The sequence below is a fragment of the Serinus canaria genome, chromosome 23 (assembly GCF_022539315.1).
Source record: "Serinus canaria isolate serCan28SL12 chromosome 23, serCan2020, whole genome shotgun sequence".
Taxonomy (NCBI): Eukaryota; Metazoa; Chordata; class Aves; order Passeriformes; family Fringillidae; genus Serinus; species Serinus canaria.
Window position 1 is genome coordinate 1,854,189 of NC_066336.1, and position 20,606 is coordinate 1,874,794.

General features: G+C 51.3%; 1 protein-coding gene across 4 annotated transcripts in view; it reads left to right on the plus strand.

The window, feature by feature from the left end:
- The window catches only part of SCMH1 (Scm polycomb group protein homolog 1), a 64,561-nt gene that overhangs the window by 18,763 nt on the left and 25,192 nt on the right, over window positions 1-20,606 (plus strand). For all 4 annotated transcript variants that reach the window (XM_030232057.2, XM_030232059.2, XM_050983167.1 and 1 more), the window contains exons 4-8: window positions 2,215-2,283; window positions 7,032-7,102; window positions 8,760-8,994; window positions 12,433-12,521; window positions 13,064-13,307. In XM_030232057.2, the coding sequence (XP_030087917.1) occupies window positions 2,215-2,283; window positions 7,032-7,102; window positions 8,760-8,994; window positions 12,433-12,521; window positions 13,064-13,307 (708 nt within the window). The remainder of the gene's footprint in view (window positions 1-2,214; window positions 2,284-7,031; window positions 7,103-8,759; window positions 8,995-12,432; window positions 12,522-13,063; window positions 13,308-20,606) is intronic.

A 20,606-nucleotide genomic window follows, 5' to 3' on the forward strand; every position in this document is an offset into this window, starting at 1 on the left:
GCCACCCAGTCCCTTGGCCCCTCACACAGCACGTGCTTCCTGGGTCCTGCATCCCCAACAAAAAGGGTGAAGCCAAGCAGGCTGCCTGCAGCTGAGCTGCTCTGGCTTCTTGTGCTTAACAGAAATATTGATTTCCTTTAGTGCTGTGCCATGCATGTGCATCTGACTGGAGTGATCTCATCAGGGAGGAGGGGGGAAGGGAGAAGGGAGAGGATGGAGCATCCTCCACAGCTCTTTGTTCACATCTGCTCCACACTCCCAAGGTTTATTGCAGGAGATTTCTATGCTCGATTTCTCTGCTCTCTTTATTTTTTTTAAATGTCTCCTTTGCTTCTGTCGTGGTTCATCTTACAGAGGCATTATCCTCTTCCTAGCACTGCTTGTCCTTTAATGAAGTGAAAATAAATGAAGGAAAGCAGGGAATGGGGAGACCCTGCTGTGAGGCAGCTGGAGGGCTTGGCAATAAAGGAGGCTGGTTGATTAGTCAGCAGCATGGCCCAGGCCCGGGCTGGCTGGATTCAGCCTCACTCACAGCTTGTTCTCTGTGCTCCTGGAGCCTCCAGCCAGCCTGCCTCTGTGACCTGGGCTCAGAATGCCAGGCTGTAGGTTGCAGAGGCAGCACCTGCACTGTGCACATGTGGGTTTCTGTCCTACTTACCTGCTTTTTTAATAATGCATTGAACTTGCACTGTTTCTTCATTTGTCTGCAGAAATTCTTGTTTCGCTCTCTTTCTGCTGCTTTTGTATCCTGCTTAATGAGGATTTTTGCATGTTAAAGGTTAAGAACAAAATGTACCTTCACCTGCAGAGTATGGTGAGATGCTCCTTTGAGTGCATGGATGCTGTTAGAGCTGTCCTGCAGCATTGAGGGGAGCCTTACCCACCCAGGGGGCTCTTTTGCTTCTGACTTAAATACTTTATGTCCTTTATTCTTGCTCTAGGGACATGGCACAATACTGTGCCTCGTGGTAATGCATTTATTAGGAAGGGTGTCCTTCAATCCTTTTCATCCATTTATGTCTCTCCAAGGAGGCTCTTTGTCTGGCCCATGTCTAGGGACGCCATGGCCACACTCCATATGTCCCTCGTGTTCATTTAAGGGATGCTGATCTGGCATCCCTCTGTTGGGCTGGAGGCTATGGGAGGCAGGGTGGGCATCCCCCACTTCTTGCTCTGTCACTTTCCAGAGCAGTAAAACCTACATGTTGTCCTGTCCATTGTGCTGAAAAGAACATGTCAAGAAGAGAAGATGATAAAAATAATTGTCCCAAAGTAATTCCAGACATGTCAAGACACCCCAGGCCACTTCAGAAGCAGCTCTCAGCCTGCCTCTTCCAGCTACTGGTCAGATTTCAAACCTTTTCCTTTCACAAGGAACTGTTTTTCATGGGGGCAAGGCACATTTCACAGGGCACTACCAAGCTGCTGTCTACAATAGCCCTAAAAATGGTGTGTAAAATAAAGGAGCTGCACTCCAGGGTGCAAGCCTGGCAGCAGCAGGTTGAGGAGCTGGCTCAGGGTAAACTCTGCCATGGCACAGGGCTGGAGGCCAGGATGAGCATTCCCCACTTTCTACTCTATCACTTTCCAGAGCTGTCTTGAGAACTTCAATTTTTTTGGAGCTCTGAAACCCAAAGCTGTCATGAGCAAAGAGAGCTCAGGTGAGCTGCTCTGCAGAGCTGATGCTGCTTTGCTGTGCTCTCTTCTGAGCTGCAAGGGACACAAGGAAACCTGGTGTTTTGTGTGGAGAGGGCCCTTGTGCAGATTTTCAGAGAAGTCCTCTCCCTTGTCACCACAAAGGGCTGAGGTTGCTTGTGTGAATAACCTGGAGTAACACAAGGAGCCATTCTGCACCAAAGATCCTTATGAGCCATTTTTAGTGGCTGTTATGTTTGTTCCTCTCAAGCCCTTCTTCTCCTAGCTAAAATGATGGAGTTTGCTGTTCTTTGTTCTTGCTTGTCACTGAAGGAGAACAGTGGCTCTGGGAACTAAGCAGGGACTGAGGTGCAGATGTAGATATCTCCTGTCAGGTACCTGCAGGAGCTGTAGAGAGGAAGGGAGCACAGCCCAGAGATAGAGGCAAATCATCCATGTCTCTGGGGTCAGGATAGGGAGGTCACTGCTCTCCTCTGAAGTGCCTGGAGCACAGATAGTGCAGAAGGGTGCATTGTCTGGCTCCTTTCCCTGACACAAATGCTCTGTTTCTTGTCTCAGCCATAGACTGGAAAGATGGTAAAAAGCACAAGTACAGCCGCCCGTCAGAGTCTCCCTCCCAGTACCAAGGTAAGAGAGCTCCCTTCTTCCTCCCTGCTGCTTTTTGCCTTCCCTTCTCCCTTTTGTGATATTTTTTTTTGATTTCTGAAGATGTTTTTGACAAGTGCATGGTGCAGCAGTGAATATCGGTGATCACCTGCTAGAAGCTCTGAGAAGCTCATCACTGCCCAAAGCTTGGGCACATCCTTGTAGGGTTTGGGTCTGGAGAAGAGAAAGGTCTGAGGAGACCATAGAGCCCCTTCCAGAGCCTTAAGGGGCTCCAGGAGAGCTGAGGATGGACTTGGACAAGGGCCTGAAGTGACAGGACAATAGGAATGGCATCATAGTGTCAGAAAGCAGGGTTGGATGGGATATTGAGAGGAAATTCTTCCTTGTTAGGCTGGGGATGCCCTGGCACAGGGTGCCAGAGAAGCTGTGGCTGTCCCATCCCTAGAAGTGTCCAAGGCCAGGTTGAACAGGGTTTGGAGTGACCTGGGACAGTGGAAGGTGTCCATGGCAAGTGGAAATGAATGGGCTTTAATGTCCCTTCCAACCCAAACCATTCTGTGATTCTGCACAGTGAGGGGGTAAAACTGCAGCATCTGGCACAGAGCAGCCTGTAAGCCAGGCTGGAAAGATTTCAGGTCAAAGCTGCATTGGGACACCTCTGAGGAGAGCAGGACAGAGCAGACAGCACCCTGGTGTTTCAGAGCTGGTAGTTTTGACTCACACATTGTCACATTTTACTGAGCAGGTCAGAGCAATGGGACTCATGTTACCAGTGGAGCACTTGCAGCTGGATTGATGGCTGAGCAAAGTGCCTGGGATGGGGCAGGGTCCTGTTACAGGAGCCTCCTGAGCCAGGTCTCATAAGCTCTGAGACCTATAACACATTCAAGGTAGCTGAGCTACTTTTGGAAGCATAAAAATCAGCGGGGTGGCTTCTGTTGCAGTATTGGAAACAAAAAGGTTTAATAAAAGGCAGAATAACAAACAGAGGAAAACTGAGCTAGGTGCAGGAGGTCCTTGCTTCCTGGTAAAACACCTCACAAAAGCCATTAGTTTCTTTGTTCACTTCTTTTTCTAGTAAATTGCCCAGGTGGGACTTTTTGGCTTCTGTCCCATTGGCCATCTCTAAGTTTGAGGTGAAGTCCCCCAGGTCCTATGAGGTGGCTTTTTCACCTAATCAAGAAGAGAAACTTCTGGGCTTCTTTCCTTTTTGGGGGGACAAAGTTTGTCACTCTGTCAACAAAAGGCACACTCCTGTAGGGTGGGACAGGCAGGAGCTGTGCCTGGAGGAGAGCTGACCCTCAGGAGGCCATGCTCAGACACCAGGAACAGCCACTGTCACCCAGCCCAGACAATGCTCTGCTCATTTTCATACAGAGCTGCCTCAAACTGTGCTGCTTTCATGTGCTGCCTTGGTGCTCCTTGGCAGCCACACATATGGGCTGCAGACTTTAATGGGATGCCTTGATCTGGGTAGGGCACATTCTCCTTCACAGATGTGACCTGAAACACACATGTATTGTTTCACTTGGATTGATGACCCCTCAGGAGCCAAAATGCTAATGGAGCCCAAACCAGACTTCAGTTAAAGATATAAACAGAAACTCCATCTTCATTTAAATTCTGGGCAAAGGATCAATGTTAAATGCAACATGAAGAAAATCAAAACGTGAGGGTGCAGAGCTGCATTGTTCACAACTACTGCAGTTTGACCCCTTGGGTTTGTGGAGTGTGTTGTTTGGAGTAAATATTTTTGGAGGTTAAGACATCAGAGCCCAGATCTGACTCTCTGCCTGGAAGTAATATCTGCCTTTGGCATGAGCACACGAGCAGGAGCTTTCCCAAGGCAAGCACAAGTGACAGACAGTCACCCCAGTGGCATTTCCACAGCCAAGTCCCAGGGAGTCACACGGGTTCCCAATCCTTGGCTTTTGTTTGGCTCACAGATGGAGCTGCAAAGACAGGGTGTTTCTCATTTAAGTGTCTTTCTCTCATTTCTTACTGTGCAGAAGATCCAATGTGCTGGAAAGAGGCAGAGGGGGACTTGGGACAAGGGCCCGAAGTGCAGGGTTTCCTCTCATGCTAAGGGTGTAGTGACAGCTTCCAACTGCACTCTGCAGTTTTTACCTTGGTTTGAGGGTAATTTTGGAAAAGAAGTGCAGGTTCTACCTGTGCTTGCCCTGCCCTCTGTGTGTAAGGGGGTGGCTGGTAGTGAACACTGCTGTATCAGTCTTTTCTTACAAGTCTTTCTACTGCTCCTGCTTTTCTTTGCAAAATAAATCACCAGAACCATTAGTGATAGGAATAAGAGAATCACAGAATGTCCTGAGCTGGAAGGACCCCAAGGATCATCCAGTCCAACCCTGCCCCTGCCCAGACCCCCCACCAGCCCCACCCTGGCCATCCCTGCAGTGCTGCCCAAATTTCTCCCCCATCCTTCATCTCCCCCATCCCTCACTCTCACAGAATCATGGAATGGGCTGAGCTGGAAGGGACCCACAGGGATGATCAATCCCAAAGCCAAACCCTGCCCAGAGCCCCACCAAGCCCAGCCTGGGCATCCCTGGAGCTCTGGCAGCCTCGGGGCCGTGCCCATTCCCTGGGCAGCCTGGGCAGTGCCAGCACCCTCTGGGGGAAGAGCCTTGCCCTGATCTCCAGCCTGAGCTGCCCTGGCCCAGCTTCATGCTGTTCCCTCAGGTCCTAGGGAAGCTACAGTTCTAGTGCTGTGTGTGTGTGTGTCTTCATACAGTGGTTGAATCCCAGCAGGCTTTAGAATTAATCTCAAATAAGTTCCATGTCCAAACACTATTTTTAGAGTCCTGCAGCTGTGTCAGAAATTCTCTGCTCCCACTGTGGTTGTGCAGCATGGATCTGGGCTGTGGGGAGAGCTGCTGCAGGGAGCAGGACAGCCTGGCTTGGTATGGAGGGAGTGGAAAGTGGGAAGATTTAAACCATGACAACTTTTAATAATGATGGATTGAAACCAGCTGAGAGGAGTTTGTTTGGGTTTTTTTTTTTAATAAAGTTGTCAAGCACAGCTGATCCTGTTCAGGCTGTTGGCTCAGGGCCTGGGGCTGACACTGGCACTGCTCACCTAGTACTGTCATCTGGGTGTCCTCTGTGCTCTGGGGACAGTGACCTCTGAAGGGCCACCCCAGTCTGAGATGAGCCCAGATCAGCCACCAGAGGTAAGGGCTGGGATGCACAAGGCATTTCCAGGCCAGGAGTGCCCAGCTTTGCTTTGCCTGGGTCTTTACTCCACATTATTCATACAAAGAGTTTCATTGACAGAACCAAGTATAAAATCATATCTTCAACTAAAGCAAAAGAATTTTGGTTTTGTGAGAGCATCATTGCAGTAACTCACAGAATTTCTTCATTCACCCAGTGTGAGACTGTGGCTGAAAGGAAAATATGTGCCAGTGGATGGAGCTGAGCACTCAGTGGCATGATGAAGGGTGCTGTCAGTCTGGAAACAGCAATATTCACCCAGTGTGGCAATGAAACTGTATTTTTTCTGTTCATTTTCCCCATTTTTAACAGTGTACTAGTCATCTGCATGGGAGGTGGTGAAAAAGCAGCATTCCTTGTATTTCTTTGAAGCTTGTAGGTTATGAAGGCTCCTCTGTGCACGAGGCAGCGCTGAAGCAATGTGTGCTGACCTTACTGCCTCAATTTTCAGAGGTGTGGTGTGTGCTGCAGTAGCTAAAATGGCTCTTAATGTAGCTTTTGTTTTGAAAATAGACTGATTAAGAACTTGCCTGACTCGGGGAAGCAGTGGCTGACTTTAATTGTGCTGCCACCGCTGCTCTTGAAATGCCTTGAAAACAGTGGTCTCCTGGGAGCTGTTTGGATGAATACAAGCGAATGTCATGCTGGAAGGTTCCTCTCCCAGCTGCTCAGTTTAAATGGCAAAAGTCATGATTTGCTCAGATTACAGGAGCTTTTAATTCCTCATTTAATAACAGGTTTCCCTGGGTGGCATATTGCTTTTGCCCTTCCTGCTGTACGTGAGGAAGGTGCAGGCAAGGATGAAATGCATTTCCCCTGGCAGCAGCACTCAGTGGAAGGGGGCTTGAGGTTGGGTGTGAGGTATTGAGCTCAGAAAATCCCTGTTTGGAGGATCCCTGCTCCCATCCCGCCCATCCTGTGGAATTCATGGCACTTCAGGAAGTTAATTGCTGACCTGTCCACTTATTGCTGGGCTCATTCCTGGGTGGGCTGTGTCTGTGCTGGACCAGGGGGATCATCCAGTCCCCTCAAAGCAGATTCCTGTTCTAAATCCACGCTTTAGAATCATGGGATCACAGAATGGCTGGGGTTGGAAATGACCTTAAAGATAATCTCATTCCAGCCCCCAAGCTGTGCTGCTCGTAGCCCACAGTGACTGTTTGCAATCCCCAGACTGAGTGATGTGTTTAATGAATAGTTTTTAAGGGACAGTTGTCTGGAGGACTCAGCAGATTCCCATCTGTGCTGGGTGTTTTCCATTAAGTTGTAGGTTGTTATCCTGGCTCTGTGCAGCCCCTTCTCAGCAGCACCGAGGCAGGAGGATGCCGAAGGCAGCGCTGTGCTTTGTTCTGCCTGTCAGTTGCAGTTGTAAATCTTCTGTGCTCACAAACATCAGAGTTTCTTGGTGAAAACACGTTGCCTGTGAGCACCTCCTCTGTGAGAAGTGCAGAACTGCCAGCTTAGGAGTCTGGCCAGTTCTTTTGCTGAGAATTTTGCTCATCTGTTCCTATTTGAATCCTTTTGTTTTTACTTCTCAGGTCACTTCACCTGGGAAAAGTACCTGAAAGAGACATGTGCCATCCCAGCTCCTGCCCATTGTTTCAAACAGGTAAGAGGGTGAAAACAAGAAAGGTCAAGGGCTATGGTCCACTGGGGGCCCTGGAGTTCTGGGATAGGCCCCTGGCTTGGAAAGGAGGATACTTAAAGATATTGGAGACTAAACAGAAATCCAAGTGCTGAAGCAAAGAATAAAAATATGCCTTTAGAGTAGTACAGAAGATTTTCCTCTCAGATGTGCATGTTGGGAACACAAGTGTGCTATTAACTCTGTCTAGCATGGGCCCTTGGAGAAAGTGTCCTGAGTAAGCTGGGGTCCAGCTTTTGGTGGATCCTGCTCAATCAGGAGATTTTCAGCAGAGTTCATCCAATTGTTGTGACAGACCAGCAGTCCCTGGGCAGCAGGTACTGAGCCCTGATGTGGTTGTGCTGAGTATAGCGGGGGCAGGAGTGAATCAGTGTGGGTCACCTGGGTCTAGGCAGAGGGGAGGGTGAGTGTCTGTGTGGGTCTGGGGTTGGCTGGGTGAGTCTTCCCAGGAGAAGGTTAATTCCCCTACACTGGGCAGTGGTGGGGCTGCACCTCAGATCCTGGGATCAGTTTTGGGCCCCTCACAACAAGGGGGCTGGAGCATGTCCAGGGAAGGGAACAGAGCTGGGAAGGGGGTGGAGCCCCAAGAGTGGCTGAGGGGGCTGGGAAGGGGCTCAGCCTGGAGAAAAGGAGGCTCAGGGGGACCTTGTGGCTCTGCACAACTCCCTGACAAGAAGATGGAGCCAGGTGGGGTCAGGCTCTGCTCCCAGGGAACAAGAGACAGGATTAGAGGAAACAGCTTCAGCTTATGCCAGGGGAGGGTCAGGTTGTATATCATGAAAATTTCTTCACTGAAAGGGTGATCAGACCAAGGAAATGTCTGTCCAGGGCACTGGTGGAGTCCCCATCCCTGGAAGTGTTCAGAAGTGGTGCCTAGGGGTAGTGGGTTAGTGGTGGGCTTGGCAGTTCTGTGGGAACAGCTGAGGTTGATTATCTTAGAGGTGTTTTGCAGCATTAATGATTCTGTGAATCCATGAGAACAGGCTTTAGTTGCCTAGATGATGCAGGATAGAAGGATGGGGGTCTGTTCAGACGTGCCAGGGCTTGCTGAGTTCTCTGTGGTGCCTCTCTGCTGTGCCTGGAGGGGCTATCAGCCTTCAGCAGACCCCGTTTGCATGCTCCTACTGCTGGAAGCTTTGTGCCTGAGCTGGTGCATGCAGGTATTGGCAGTCCTGGCTCTGACTGGCCCCTTGTTGCTGTGGGTTTGGAGGGTCCCTGGGATGTCCCTGGAGGCCCTCTAAGCTGTGTGTTTGCTGGTAGCAGCAGGCAGGCAAGGAGACTCCACGTGGCTTCTGAGGGTGCTCATTAGCTGAGGGTTTATTGGGGGTCCCAGCCCGGGAGCAGCATGGTTTCTGAGGGGGAAGGGGGAAAGGGGGAGAGAGGGAGAGCCTAGGGAGAAAAGGGCCAAGAAAGACTCTGTGGTCTCCCCCCACAGCTTAACAGGGAGATTCAAAGTGGGCACAGAATAAGACTTGGGCCAATGAGGTTACAGATTCATGATTCTGCAGGGGAGGATCACAGGCTTGGAATAAACCTTTCATTTTCCAGGAGTGAGACAGAGAGTGAGAGCAAACCATTGAACTAAAATGTAACACCACAGCCCCTGTCCCACTCTTTTCAGTCCTACACTCCACCTGCAAACGAGTTCAAGATCAGCATGAAGCTGGAGGCCCAGGACCCCCGGAACACCACGTCCACCTGCATCGCCACCGTGGTGGGGCTGACGGGCGCCCGCCTGCGCCTGCGCCTCGACGGCAGCGACAACAAGAACGACTTCTGGAGGCTGGTGGACTCTGCTGAGATCCAGCCCATTGGCAACTGTGAGAAGAATGGAGGGATGCTGCAGCCTCCTCTGGGTGAGCTGGAGTTCAGCTGTCCAGCCAGGGTCAAGTTGATGGTGGGGAATGCTTGGGGTGTGGGGTTTTGGCAGTGTTCCTCACTCGGGGCTCATCAAATGTGGTGTGTTCACAGAGGCCCCAGAATGAGGGAAGAGATGAGGATCTTGACTCCATGTGTCAGAAGGCTGATTTATTATTTAGTGATATATAATATATTAAAAGAAAATTATATATTAAAGCTATACTAAAAGAATAGAAGAAAGGATTTCATCAGAAGGCTAGCAAGGAAAGGAAGGAATGATAATAAAATCTTGTGGCTGCTCACAGCCTCGACACAGGTGGCTGTCATGGTCATCAAGTAAAAACAATTTCACATGCTGGGTAAACAATTCTCCAAGTCACATTCCAAAGCAGCAAAACATGGAGAAGCTGAAGCTTCCCAGCTTCTCAGGAGAAAAGATCCTGGCAAAAGGATTTTTCATAAAGTATGTCTGTGACGTGGGGGTACCAGTTGGGTTTCTCTGGGTCTGGATTGAAGGCACTTGAGGCAGCAGTTCATGTTCACACTCAGGTGTTTATTATTCCTTATCACTAAAACAGTCTCACTGCTGGGAGTTCAGCAGCTTTTCAATGCCCAACAAAATGCCCAACAATCTCTTGGTACAAGGTCTTTGAAGACTAAACTATCCCATTAAGAGCTGACACCTGGATTATTTTCCCTTTTAACCCAATAACTGATCCCACAGAGCCCCAGTGCAGACTTTTCTGCCCAATTACAAAATGCCACCCAAACCCATGGAGAAGGAGGAAGAAGAAGCCCAAGATGACACCCTGTGCCTTCCATCCTGCTGCCATCCACAACACACTAAAAACCCCAAACCCTCAATTTCTCACCCATTGACACACCCACACTGCTCTCTATCATCTATTTCACACTTTGTGGGTTCCAGTCTATTCTGGAGTTTAGGAAACTTTCTCCATGAGTGAGGGTCAAGGTCAGTGCTGTTTTGGGGGTCAGGACACCCCAGAGCTGACAGAGAAATATTCCCTGTGCCCTGGGTTTCCACATTAAGGGGTTTTATAGATCTGTGCTTGGGACAGAGGCCCACAGCCTGCCCCTGCCTACTCTGGGATACACACGAGGTGTATAAACCACAGCAGGTCTGTATTTCCACACAGACACATGGACAGGGAGATCCTTTAGAGTGTAGATAAAGGAGGTGTCTGCACTACGGTGAGCTGCTTGCCCTGGTTGCAGCTCAAGCTCTGGATTGTTGTTCAGAGAAGCTGTATCTGCCCCATCCCTGGAAGTATTCAAGGCCAGGTTGGATGGGGCTTGGAATAACCTGGGATAGTGGAAGGTGTCCCTGCCCATGGCAGAGGGGTAAAACTGGTTGATCTTCAGGGTCCCTTCCAGCCCAACCTACCCTGTGATTCTAGGATTCAATACCAAGTTACTTGGACAGGAAACATAATTTCTGAAAAGGTTCACAGTGACTTAAGTCCTGTCTCATGTGAAGGGACACTTCCAGTAGTTCATTATTATATTTATTTAATTTTACTTGGCTACAACATTATAAATAGCCTGGACAGTCTAACACTTCTTCCAGTCTTCTGTTCAACACACAACACTTTCCTTTTCCTTTGATGCTAGCCCTGTGACAAGCTGACTCACTGATTCCTTCCTGCAAAATTAACCTGCTTTTGCATTCTGCTACCCAGAAGTTTTAGGGTCTTCATAAATCTCTCTCTCAATTAGCATATCCCCAAATAATATCTTAAAGGCCAGACTGGACAGGACTTGAACAACCTGGTCTGGTGGAAGATGTCCCTGCCCATGGTAGGGGGTGGAGTGAGATGAGCTTTAAGGTCCCTTCCAACCCAAACCACTCAGTGATTCTGCTGCCCGTCTCTTCCAAAGCCCTGTGGGCCGGTGGGTCCCTCCTGTGCCTGGCGGGTGTGGCCAGCAGAGGGCACGAAGTGCAGGTGGAACAGGAACAGGTCCGGGGGTGCTGCCCCGTGTGCCCGGCTCTGCTGCGTGTCACCTGCTTAACCTTGTGCCAGGGGAGAGGTCACGGTTAGGTGAGATGTTAGGGAAAAAATCTTCCTTGTGAGACCCTGGCGTAGTGGGATCAGGGAAGGTGTCCCTGCCCATAGCTGGGGAGTGGAACTGGATGATTTTGCACCCAGCATGAAGACAGGTAACTGAGGACAACTGCTGCAGTTGTCCTTCCTGCCTGCAGAGTCCAAGAAAACCGAGCAAGGGTTTTCTCTTTCCTGTAGTATTTTCCATGTGCACACATCTGCTGCTGCTCTTTCTTTACACAGATCATTCCAGGGACAGCAGCCAGGGCACGGCTGGGGCTGGGCCAGGGCAGCTCAGGCTGGAGATCAGGGCAAGGCTCTTCCCCCAGAGGGTGCTGGCACTGCCCAGGCTGCCCAGGGAATGGGCACGGCCCCGAGGCTGCCAGAGCTCCAGGGATGCCCAGGCTGGGCTTGGTGGGGGGTCTGGGCAGGGCAGGGGTTGGACTGGGTGATCCTTGTGTGTCCCCTCCAGCCCAGGATATTCTGACAGTCATTCACATAAAATGTTTTCTTTGCCACTGTGGGAGCTGAGCTCTCACATGCCCTGTGGTTGTGGCTGCTTGGGTTGGTTTCCAAGCTGATCTGACAGAGCTCAGGGCTGGCAGAGTGACCTGTGCTGAGCACTGCAACCTTGGCAAAGTTTTGCCATGTTCTTGGTCCAGGTCCAGTGCCAGGATTACCTTCAAAACCACTCCAAACACAGACCTAACACAGCTGAGCAGCAGAAATTGCCTGTGCAGGAAGATGCACGTTTAGCAAAGCTGTTCTGTGATATCCAGAGCCTTCTGTTGGTTGTATAGTCATAGTCAGTGCCACATACTTCAGAGCATGTGAAATTGCTTTTTTCTTCCCATAAGCCCCCTCTTGTTATTTCTCCACTTTTTTCACAGCAGGTGTCGAGCCAAAACCTGACATCCTTCCCTATAATGTGTTCCAGCCAAATCACAGCCTCTATTTCTTCAGATTAGCTTGCCTGCAGCTCACACTAGAGTAGAGGAGGCCACCCAGAAGCTGTGATTCCCTGTTGAGGAAGAAATTCCATAGCCTGAGTGTGCACTTGCTGATTCATGTCTCCCCTGCAGCAGGATCACTGGAGCTGGCAGCACTGATGCTGCACAAAGTGCTCTGTCTGGATGGTCAATGGGATTGTTATGATAAGTGAACATTGCAGTCAGACAGCTGTTTCCAGATGTTTCTTTTCAATAACACAAATGTTTTGCATTCAGAATATCTGGCTAAAGACCCACCTGACTCCAGCATGGGAGGAGGGTGGTATGGGATCATGGTTGTGTGAATCAGAGCAGGCATGTGCTGGCACATCCATCAGCCCCCACAGTCTAAAAGTGTCCTTCTCCTCTTCCCTCCCCTCAGGCTTCAGGCTCAATGCCTCCTCCTGGCCCATGTTCCTTCTGAAGACTCTGAATGGAGCAGAGATGGCTCCTGTCCGGATTTTTCACAAGGTATTTCCCTGTTTGTGCAGATCCTTCTGGCAATGGCCCCTTGGCTGCAGAGCACCAGACTCAGAGCTGGTGTCTCATATGGGAGATGTGCTGGTCCTGTAGGAGGTGACACTGCACAGCTCTGCCTCAGGGCTGCTCTAGGACAGAGCTGTGTCCTCTCCAGCTGTGTCATAGCAGTGTCAGGATGTAGCCAGAGGTTCCAAGGAAGTGTTTGGGCTTCAGGGCTCAGGCTTGAGGCAGGAGCTGGTTTTTCACTGGGGCTGCAGGTGCTGCTCAAAGTGGGGAATGCAAGGTGGGAAAATAAGCACCTCTGTGGAATGTCCCACTCCCTGGGTTCAGTCCAGCAGCAACTTTGCTGCCTCTTAATTAAAGGGCAGTGTCTGTGTAGCACAGCCAGTGTGTGCACACCTACTGGGGTTCAAATCCAGCCCACTAACTCCCTTCAGCTCCTTGTGGAGGTGAGTTTGCTGGTGAGGGCACAGCCCTGGTGTGAGGAGGCACTGCCATGTCCCCTTTGAGCATATATTCCACTTTTCTTGTAGGAACCACCATCTCCTTCCCAAAACTTCTTCAAGACAGGTATGAAGCTGGAGGCAGTGGACAGGAAGAACCCTCACTTCATCTGCCCGGCCACCATTGGGGAGGTGAGAGGTTCTGAGGTCCTGATAACATTTGATGGCTGGAGAGGTGCCTTCGATTACTGGTGCCGATATGATTCCCGGGACATCTTTCCCGTAGGCTGGTGTTCGCTGACTGGAGATAATCTGCAGCCCCCTGGTACAAAAGGTAAGGCCCACGTTGTTTTTGAGCTGTCTTGCTCCTCCACTCAGCTCTCAAAGAGCAGCAAAGCAGGCAGAGACTGGCAGCAAGGACACCTGGGTGCCCTGTCTGGTTTTTGTGTTGCTTCATGCGTGGTAAGGGCACAGGTGATCAGACCTGTAGCACTGGAACAGCCTGGCACTCCTCCTGGTGCTGAGGAGTGGCTGTCCATAAAGATGGGCAGGATGATGGCTCTGGGGAGGGATGGTGCTGTACAGCATTGCTGAGGTCTGCTCCTCTCCAGGAATTTCCTTGAAGTTTTTCCTGCGCCTTTGAACCACATTTTCCCGTGCTGTTTTTCTCAGGGGGCCTGGAATAATGAGAAGTGTGAAGCTGCAGGACTGCGCCTCTTTGTATTTTGGGCAGTTTTCTTGGTGTGCCTTTGCTGTGAACGTGGACAAAGCAGGTGTGGAGCAGGTTGTACCTGTCTTGTTCCTAGGGCTGTGATTGTTGGGTAGGAGCAGTGCTGGGCAACTTGCTGCCTTGCAAAGGCCTGAGCAATGGCTGGTTTGATTCTTAAGACATATCTCAAGCTTTCTCACATCACAGTTGTGTTTGGGCTCAGGGGGCTGTCACTGTCCCCAAGCACATCCCTCTGGCATTTGCTGCCTGGCAAGCCCTGCACATGGCTTGTCAATGAAATGAAGGGCAGGAGAGCAACCTCTCTGCCAGAGCTGAAGGGCTGCTTAGGAAAGGCATTTCTCTGACAAGACTGTTCCTCTTGGAAGTCCTGGGTCAGCTCATGGTGCCCTGTCAGGCTGGTGCTGCCCTGTGTCCCTGGCATGGGCCAGGTCTGTGCTCAGGGCTGCAGGGCTGGTCTCAGTGGATTGCCTGGGGTGATCTGTGTACAAGCCAAGCTGTGAGCTCCCCTTGGCTGAAGATGATTCCTCTTTATCTTGGATTTCTACGTTTTGCCTTGCTGTTCCCAGCCTCTCCCTCTCTTCTTGCTGGTTGTGTCCCAGCTGCTGCTGCCCTGCAGGCTCTGCAGAGCACTGGGGCCCTCTTAGGCAGTGCCTGACTCCTCCAGTGGTGTCCTGGTGCTCTCCCCAGGCATCTCCAGGGTGCCTCTCAGGTACTGCACGAGTGGCTCAAGACATGTTTATGTTTGGAGGAGCTTTCCTGGCAGTAACCTGGGGGTGGAAGGTTTCAGGAGCACAGTGGAAGCTGCCTTCTCAGGAGAAGTGGGAACCTGTCTGACCCTCAGCCCCAGCACAGGCAGCTCTGTTCCTCCCCAGACTCCTCTTGCCAGGGGCTGAAGCTGTGAGTGAGCAGAGCCCAGTCAGTTATCCAGAAACAAGACCCCATTGTGCCATCCTGGGAAGCTTGTGCTTCTCCCTTGGCAGGTGGCTGGGATGGCTTCTCCCTTTCCCATTGGCTCCATGTGCAGACTCTGCACTTCCTTCTTGTGTACAATAATAGTGACCCCCAAAAAGTCACATCTCCCCACTCACAGGAAGAGGCAGCCCTCACCCTCAGGCAGATTTCTGTTCTCTTTGTCCTTTCTTCAACTCCTGGGACAAGAGCAGGGGTTGGCAGGGGTTGCATGAGCCATGCAAAAATGCCAGGGAGTTGAGATCAGCCTTGTCTTTGTGCTTTTACTTCTCCCTCTGTGACTGTCTGCTTCCTCTCCTGACCAAGAACTTCTGCCTTGCACTTTGTGGGATTAACCCAAAAAGAACAGAGTACTGGGAGCTTTCTCTAATGAAATTCCTCCTGTGTTTCCTCAGCCCTGCTGTGCTGGAGGGTTGAGCACAGTCCTCCCAGACCTGAGAGTGCTGTTCTTAGCAGGGTGGGAGGATGCATCACCACAGAGGAATTGCCTTTTCCTTGAGCTGCAGTAAACCTTCCCTGTGTGCCAGCCTGCAGGACCATGTGGTGGAGTCAGGCAGTTTCCCTTCCCTGTGGGAATTCCTCTTAAAGAGAACTGGAGAGACATGCAGGCAGTCAAGTGCTGCTGTGGTAAACTGGTCTGTGCTCATTTACTGGACTGACTGTGTGAGGCCCTGGTGGAAGGTGGGGAATCCTGTGAAGAGTTAACTCCATGGAGAATGAGTAACCCCGTGGCTTCCTGGGGCTGAGCAAAAAGAGGCCTCGTGGAATGAGCTCATGTTCAAGGGAAGCAGAACTTCAAAGAGGGCAGGCATGTTTATTTAATGCTGGTAACTCCAGTCAGCTCTAATCTGTCTCTGCTGCTGGCTGCCAGCAGAGGTGGAGGAGTGCAGGGCTTCTCCCAGCCATGGTCCTTCTCCATCTCTAGGGCCTCCCACTCCCAGCAGTGTTTGCTTAGCTGGAGTGGCTGGGCAGGGAGCTGGGGCCCAGCAGCCACTCCATGGAGCTTTCATTAGGCCATGTGTGTGTGTTGAAGAAGGGAAGGGAGGTCAGACAGCAAGGAGGAGCAGCCTGCATGCCTGCTTGGTAATTCCACTGCTGCCTGCTGGCTGTGCAGCAGCCTGCTGGGAGACCTCTGTGCCCAGTGGCCAGATGGCTCTGGGCATCTCCTGGGCATCTCCTGGTGCTCCTGTCTGGATGCTGCACACCTTGGAGCTGGGGGATCCAAACCAGCACACCACATGGGGGAAATGTAGCTCTGGGAGTGCCTGTGCCTGTGTCTGTGGTGGGTCCTGGTCCTCTCTCCATGTTGGCCACTGGCCAGGGATGGATGTTGGCTCTGCTGGGCTACAGAGCAAGGCAGAATGTGGGAGAGCTCATCCTGTGCTCCACAGCTTCTCCACCTCAGCCTGGCAGCTGCTGGGGGAGGCAGGTCCCAGTAGCTGTCCCAAAGGAGGAGGAGTTCTGTGTGTGCAGCAAACTTCCCTCAGCATCCCACCCACAGCAGTGCTCCCAGGGATGTCCACTGGCCAGGAGTCCCTGCTCCACTCCTCATACATGGTGACATGTCTTTTCACACCTCTTATACATGTACTTTTTTACCCTTAAATACATATCCTAGGAATATAAAGTGAAGTGGACTTTCTGTTCAGCTGAGTGCTGGCTGGGAGCTCTGCTCAGAGGGTCTGGAGTCAGAGAACATCCTGGGCTGGAAGGGATCCACAAGGATCATCAAGCCCAGCTCCTGGCCCAGCACAGGACAGCCACAATCAAAGCAGCCTGAAAGGACTTGCCCACACACACACACAGACAGCAGTGTCCCTTCAGTTTGCTGCCATGTTTCTCGTGGCACTGCTGGAGGGCAGGGCAGTACTGTCACCTTGAGCCCAGGGAAGCAGGGACACAGGTAAAGCCCTCACTGTCTGTATCTCAGAAGGTGCCTGTGCTATTCCTCCCCCCTGGCTGATGCCAGGTTGCTCTGGAGTTCCTGATGGGTTTGTTGCCTCCTGTTCCACCCTTCTGGATGCTCTGGGACAGAGAGAGGGGTGACTCCGTGCTGTGGGAGAGGGCGGTGGTGAAAACGTTAAGGTTGGGCAGGCAGAGCTGGAAGCTGCTCCAGCTCTGGAATTTGGAGGACTGGAATTGCTGCCTTGGCAGCAGCCCAGCTGGCAGAGAGCCCCAAGCCCAGCCAGGCAGGGCAGGGCTAACACAGAGCTCATCCTCTGCCACCGTGCCAGGGCTGGTGGGAGCTGGGTGAGGGCACTGGGGGCACTGGTCAGTGCCTGCACAGGTCTGTGTGTGCCCTCAGACCTGCTCCCTGTGCCTGGGCTCAGCTGCTGCCTCCTCTGCTTGCAGAGCAAGCAAATGTGAGTAGTTTTAGGTAGTTACCATGGGGATAGGCTGAAGGGGAGCTCCATCCACCCTGGGCTCCCAGCTCTGTGTTACCCTGGGACCAGAGCTGCCTGCTGTGGCTGCTGCAGTGACCCCAGGGGGTTACAAGATGCTGATCCTGGACAGAAAGTTCATGAAGTTCTTTTTTCTCACCACCACTGCTGCCATGTGACTTGTTGTTTAACTGCTTTGTCTCCTCAAAGGAAGATGATCAGCTGCTAGGTTTCCTGCCCAGGGGCAAAGGTAATGTGCATTTTATTTTTTTATTTTGGACATTGCCTGGTTTCTCTTCCTTCTTCAGGATAAGAACATAGTGGTGGGGAGAGGAGCTTCATCAGGAGTAGTTGGCAGGGTTACAGCTCAGGTGAGCTCCTGTGCTTGGAGGAGATGGGAAAATATTAATTACTCTCTTCAGGACTGAGCTGGGGTTTGGAGCTCACACATGAAGCTGGGTGACATTGCTTTGCACTGGCAGGGATGGTTTGGGGACCACACAGAGCTTATGCAGCAACAGCAGGAGGAAGGAGGGCACACAGAGGGGTTCAGGTGTTTGTCCTGAGTAGAACACACAAGCAGCCCTGGAGCCTGGGTGGTGCTGCCTCTGAGGCTGCTGCTGGAGGATCCCAAGAAAAATCTCTTGAGCTGTTTGGAGCACAGAGCCAAGGCTCTTAGCAGTGACCCTGGCTTGGCTTGGATGTGTGTCCTGGAACACGTGGGGTTTGGAGGTTTGGGGACTTGGTAAGGGACCCAGCACTGCAAGAGGCTCTGGGGTGCTGGCAGTGCCTGTGGCTCAGCAAACACCAGATGTGTGGCTCAGTGGGAACCATGGCATGTCAGAGACCTGAGGGTACTGAGTGATGTCTTGAGGCTGGCAGGAGCCTCTGAGAAGAGGAACTGACCTGGGAGAAGCAGCTTCACTCTGTCCTTACTCTGTGTCTAGACCTTCCTCTCAGCTTGGCTTTTCCTCATGTTTTATTTTGAAATATTTCATATCCCAGAGAATCTGGGTTTGCTTTAGGATATTTCCTTCCCTTTTCCACCGTGCTTCGTGGCCCAAAAGAGAGTTTCAATATCTCAGGGTGTTACTGAGTCTTGGCAGGAGGTTTCCTGGGGTTGGAACCTCCCTCTCTTTGGTTGAACAGCACTGGGGTCATCACTTTGTTTCTGCAGGATCTCTGACCAGTAACAGAGCTCCTGTTCACTGGGACATGGTGCAAGTCTGAATGCTTTCAGGATGGAGTTGGACAACCTCAAGGAAGAAGAGTGTTGCAGGGCTGTTATTTACAGGGGTCTAAAAGTGCCTGACTGAGCTGCTGATTGCAGGCAGGGCTGCTGGCTCTGCCCAACCATCCTCTGCTGAGAGGTTTGGAAGCAGAGTGAAGTCAGCCTAAAGTGTGCCCAGGATGAGAGTTTGTGTAGCACAACCACAGGGAGAGCGGGATTTCCACCAGGATGGAAGGGTTTAAATGCTCAGCTTTGCAAAACACTTCAAGGATTTCACACTCCACACCTTGTTTCTGCTTGTCACCATATTTCAGCCTTGGTGACTGGAGCTTGCTCTCCCTTTAAATTCCAGGATTTGGAGTCTTGTTCTTAATCTCTGTCTTTGCAAGGAGCCCATGTCTCCCACCCTTGGTCCTGTGTTGTGTCTACCATATCTGCTGGGAGCTCAGGACAATCCAAGTCTGGAGCCTTCCCAGGGCCTCTATTTCTGTCCCACATGGTGACCAGTGATGATGGTCTCTGCTTTGGGAAGAATCACAGGGCTTGGAAGCTTCCACATTTTACTCTGGGACAGGCACTGAGCTCTGGTTCCTGTCCAGCTCCAACCTTCAGGATGTCTGGGATTGGAATGCCTCACACAGGGAAGGATTCAGCCAGATCTCAACGAGATTTCTGCTCTCTGGCCAATTTGCTTGTCTTAAATGGGCCTGTTTAACCCACCTCTCTGAGTGCTGCTTCTGCCCAGGAAGTGCTGAAGATGGACAAGGGGCAGTGAGCACCAAAGGACACTGGAGGGGTGGCCTGCAGGACATCTGTCAGAGGGGCTTTGGAGTGGGCATGAGTGCTGTGCTCAGAAATCTCCCCCTGCTCTTCAGGACACTGCAGGGACCATTGTGGAGATCTCCAGGCAGAAGCATGTGAACTACAGCTGCATCTGAGAGAACAGAGCCCTTGGCACACAAAATGGGAATTTGGGATTTGTGCTCCTGCTGCTCTTGGTAAATGAACTTTGTCAATAGGAGAGAAAGGCAGGAAACCTTTCTGCAGATTCAAACTTTTCTGTTCCATATTTTTCTCCGGGTTTTGACTTTGTAATTATTGTCCCAAGGGCGTAATTTTGTCTTCTTCAAGCTGTGACAAGTCTCAGATAAGCTGATGGGTGGCAAATGTTGTTTCCAAGCATTGACTAGCCCTCAGAGTGTGGATATCAACTGTGCAGAGTATCCTGTAAGCAAGGATTTCAGTGCACCTGCAGCTGCAGGTGCCTTGTATCAGCTGATGGAATATTTTGGCATTAGGAAGTAGAGCCTGAAATCAGGAATTCTCTGACAAGTCTCTTAGTTTCTGCAGAAAGCTCAAAACTCTTGTTTAAATTAATCCTTCATTGATGAATAACATCATCAGTGGTGCCCAACTTCTCTTTTGCTCTGAGCTCAGCCGTGTTTGAGCTGCATTTTCAGGGTGATGTTTCTCACTCTGCCAAATGGATCCAGTGCCAGCCAGCCTCCTCCTCCATGTCTGCCATTGTCCTGGATGCCTGTGTGACCCAAAACAAGACAGTTCAGCCAGCAGAAAAATTCTAATTATTAGATTTCTGTCCCCTTAATGAGCTGAAATAACCATGAGTTCAGATTCAGGTCAGAAGGGATCTCAGGGTTGCATGGATCAACTCCTGCAAAGCAAGGCCAGCTTTGGATGGTTAGATTGCTCAGAGCTCAGGTGAGCAACAAAGCTGTGGCACAGAGATGCTGCTTTACTCAGGAAAATTTGATTTTTTAAGTAAGAGAAGCCCTATTTGATTTTCTGAAAATGTGGCTCCTCTTAGTGGCTTGTACAAGGAAGAAGAAAGTGAGGATGTCTCTGGCAGCTGCTCATTGTTGGGCTGGCTCTGTCACCAGCTGAATCATAGAATGACAGAACATCCTGAGCTGAAGGGACCCCAAGGATCATCCAGTCCAGCCCCAGGCCCTGCCCAGACCCCACCAGCCCCATCCTGGCCATCCCTGCAGCGCTGCCCAAATTTCTCCCCCACCCTTCATCTCCCCCATCCCTCACTCTCACAGAATCATGGAATGGGCTGAGCTGGAAGGGACCCACAGGGATGATCAATCCCAAAGCCAAACCCTGCCCAGAGCCCCACCAAGCCCAGCCTGGGCATCCCTGGAGCTCTGGCAGCCTCGGGGCCGTGCCCATTCCCTGGGCAGCCTGGGCAGTGCCAGCACCCTCTGGGGGAAGAGCCTTGCCCTGATCTCCAGCCTGAGCTGCCCTGGCCCAGCCCCAGCCGTGCCCTGGCTGCTGTCCCTGTCCTAGAGCAGGGATGGG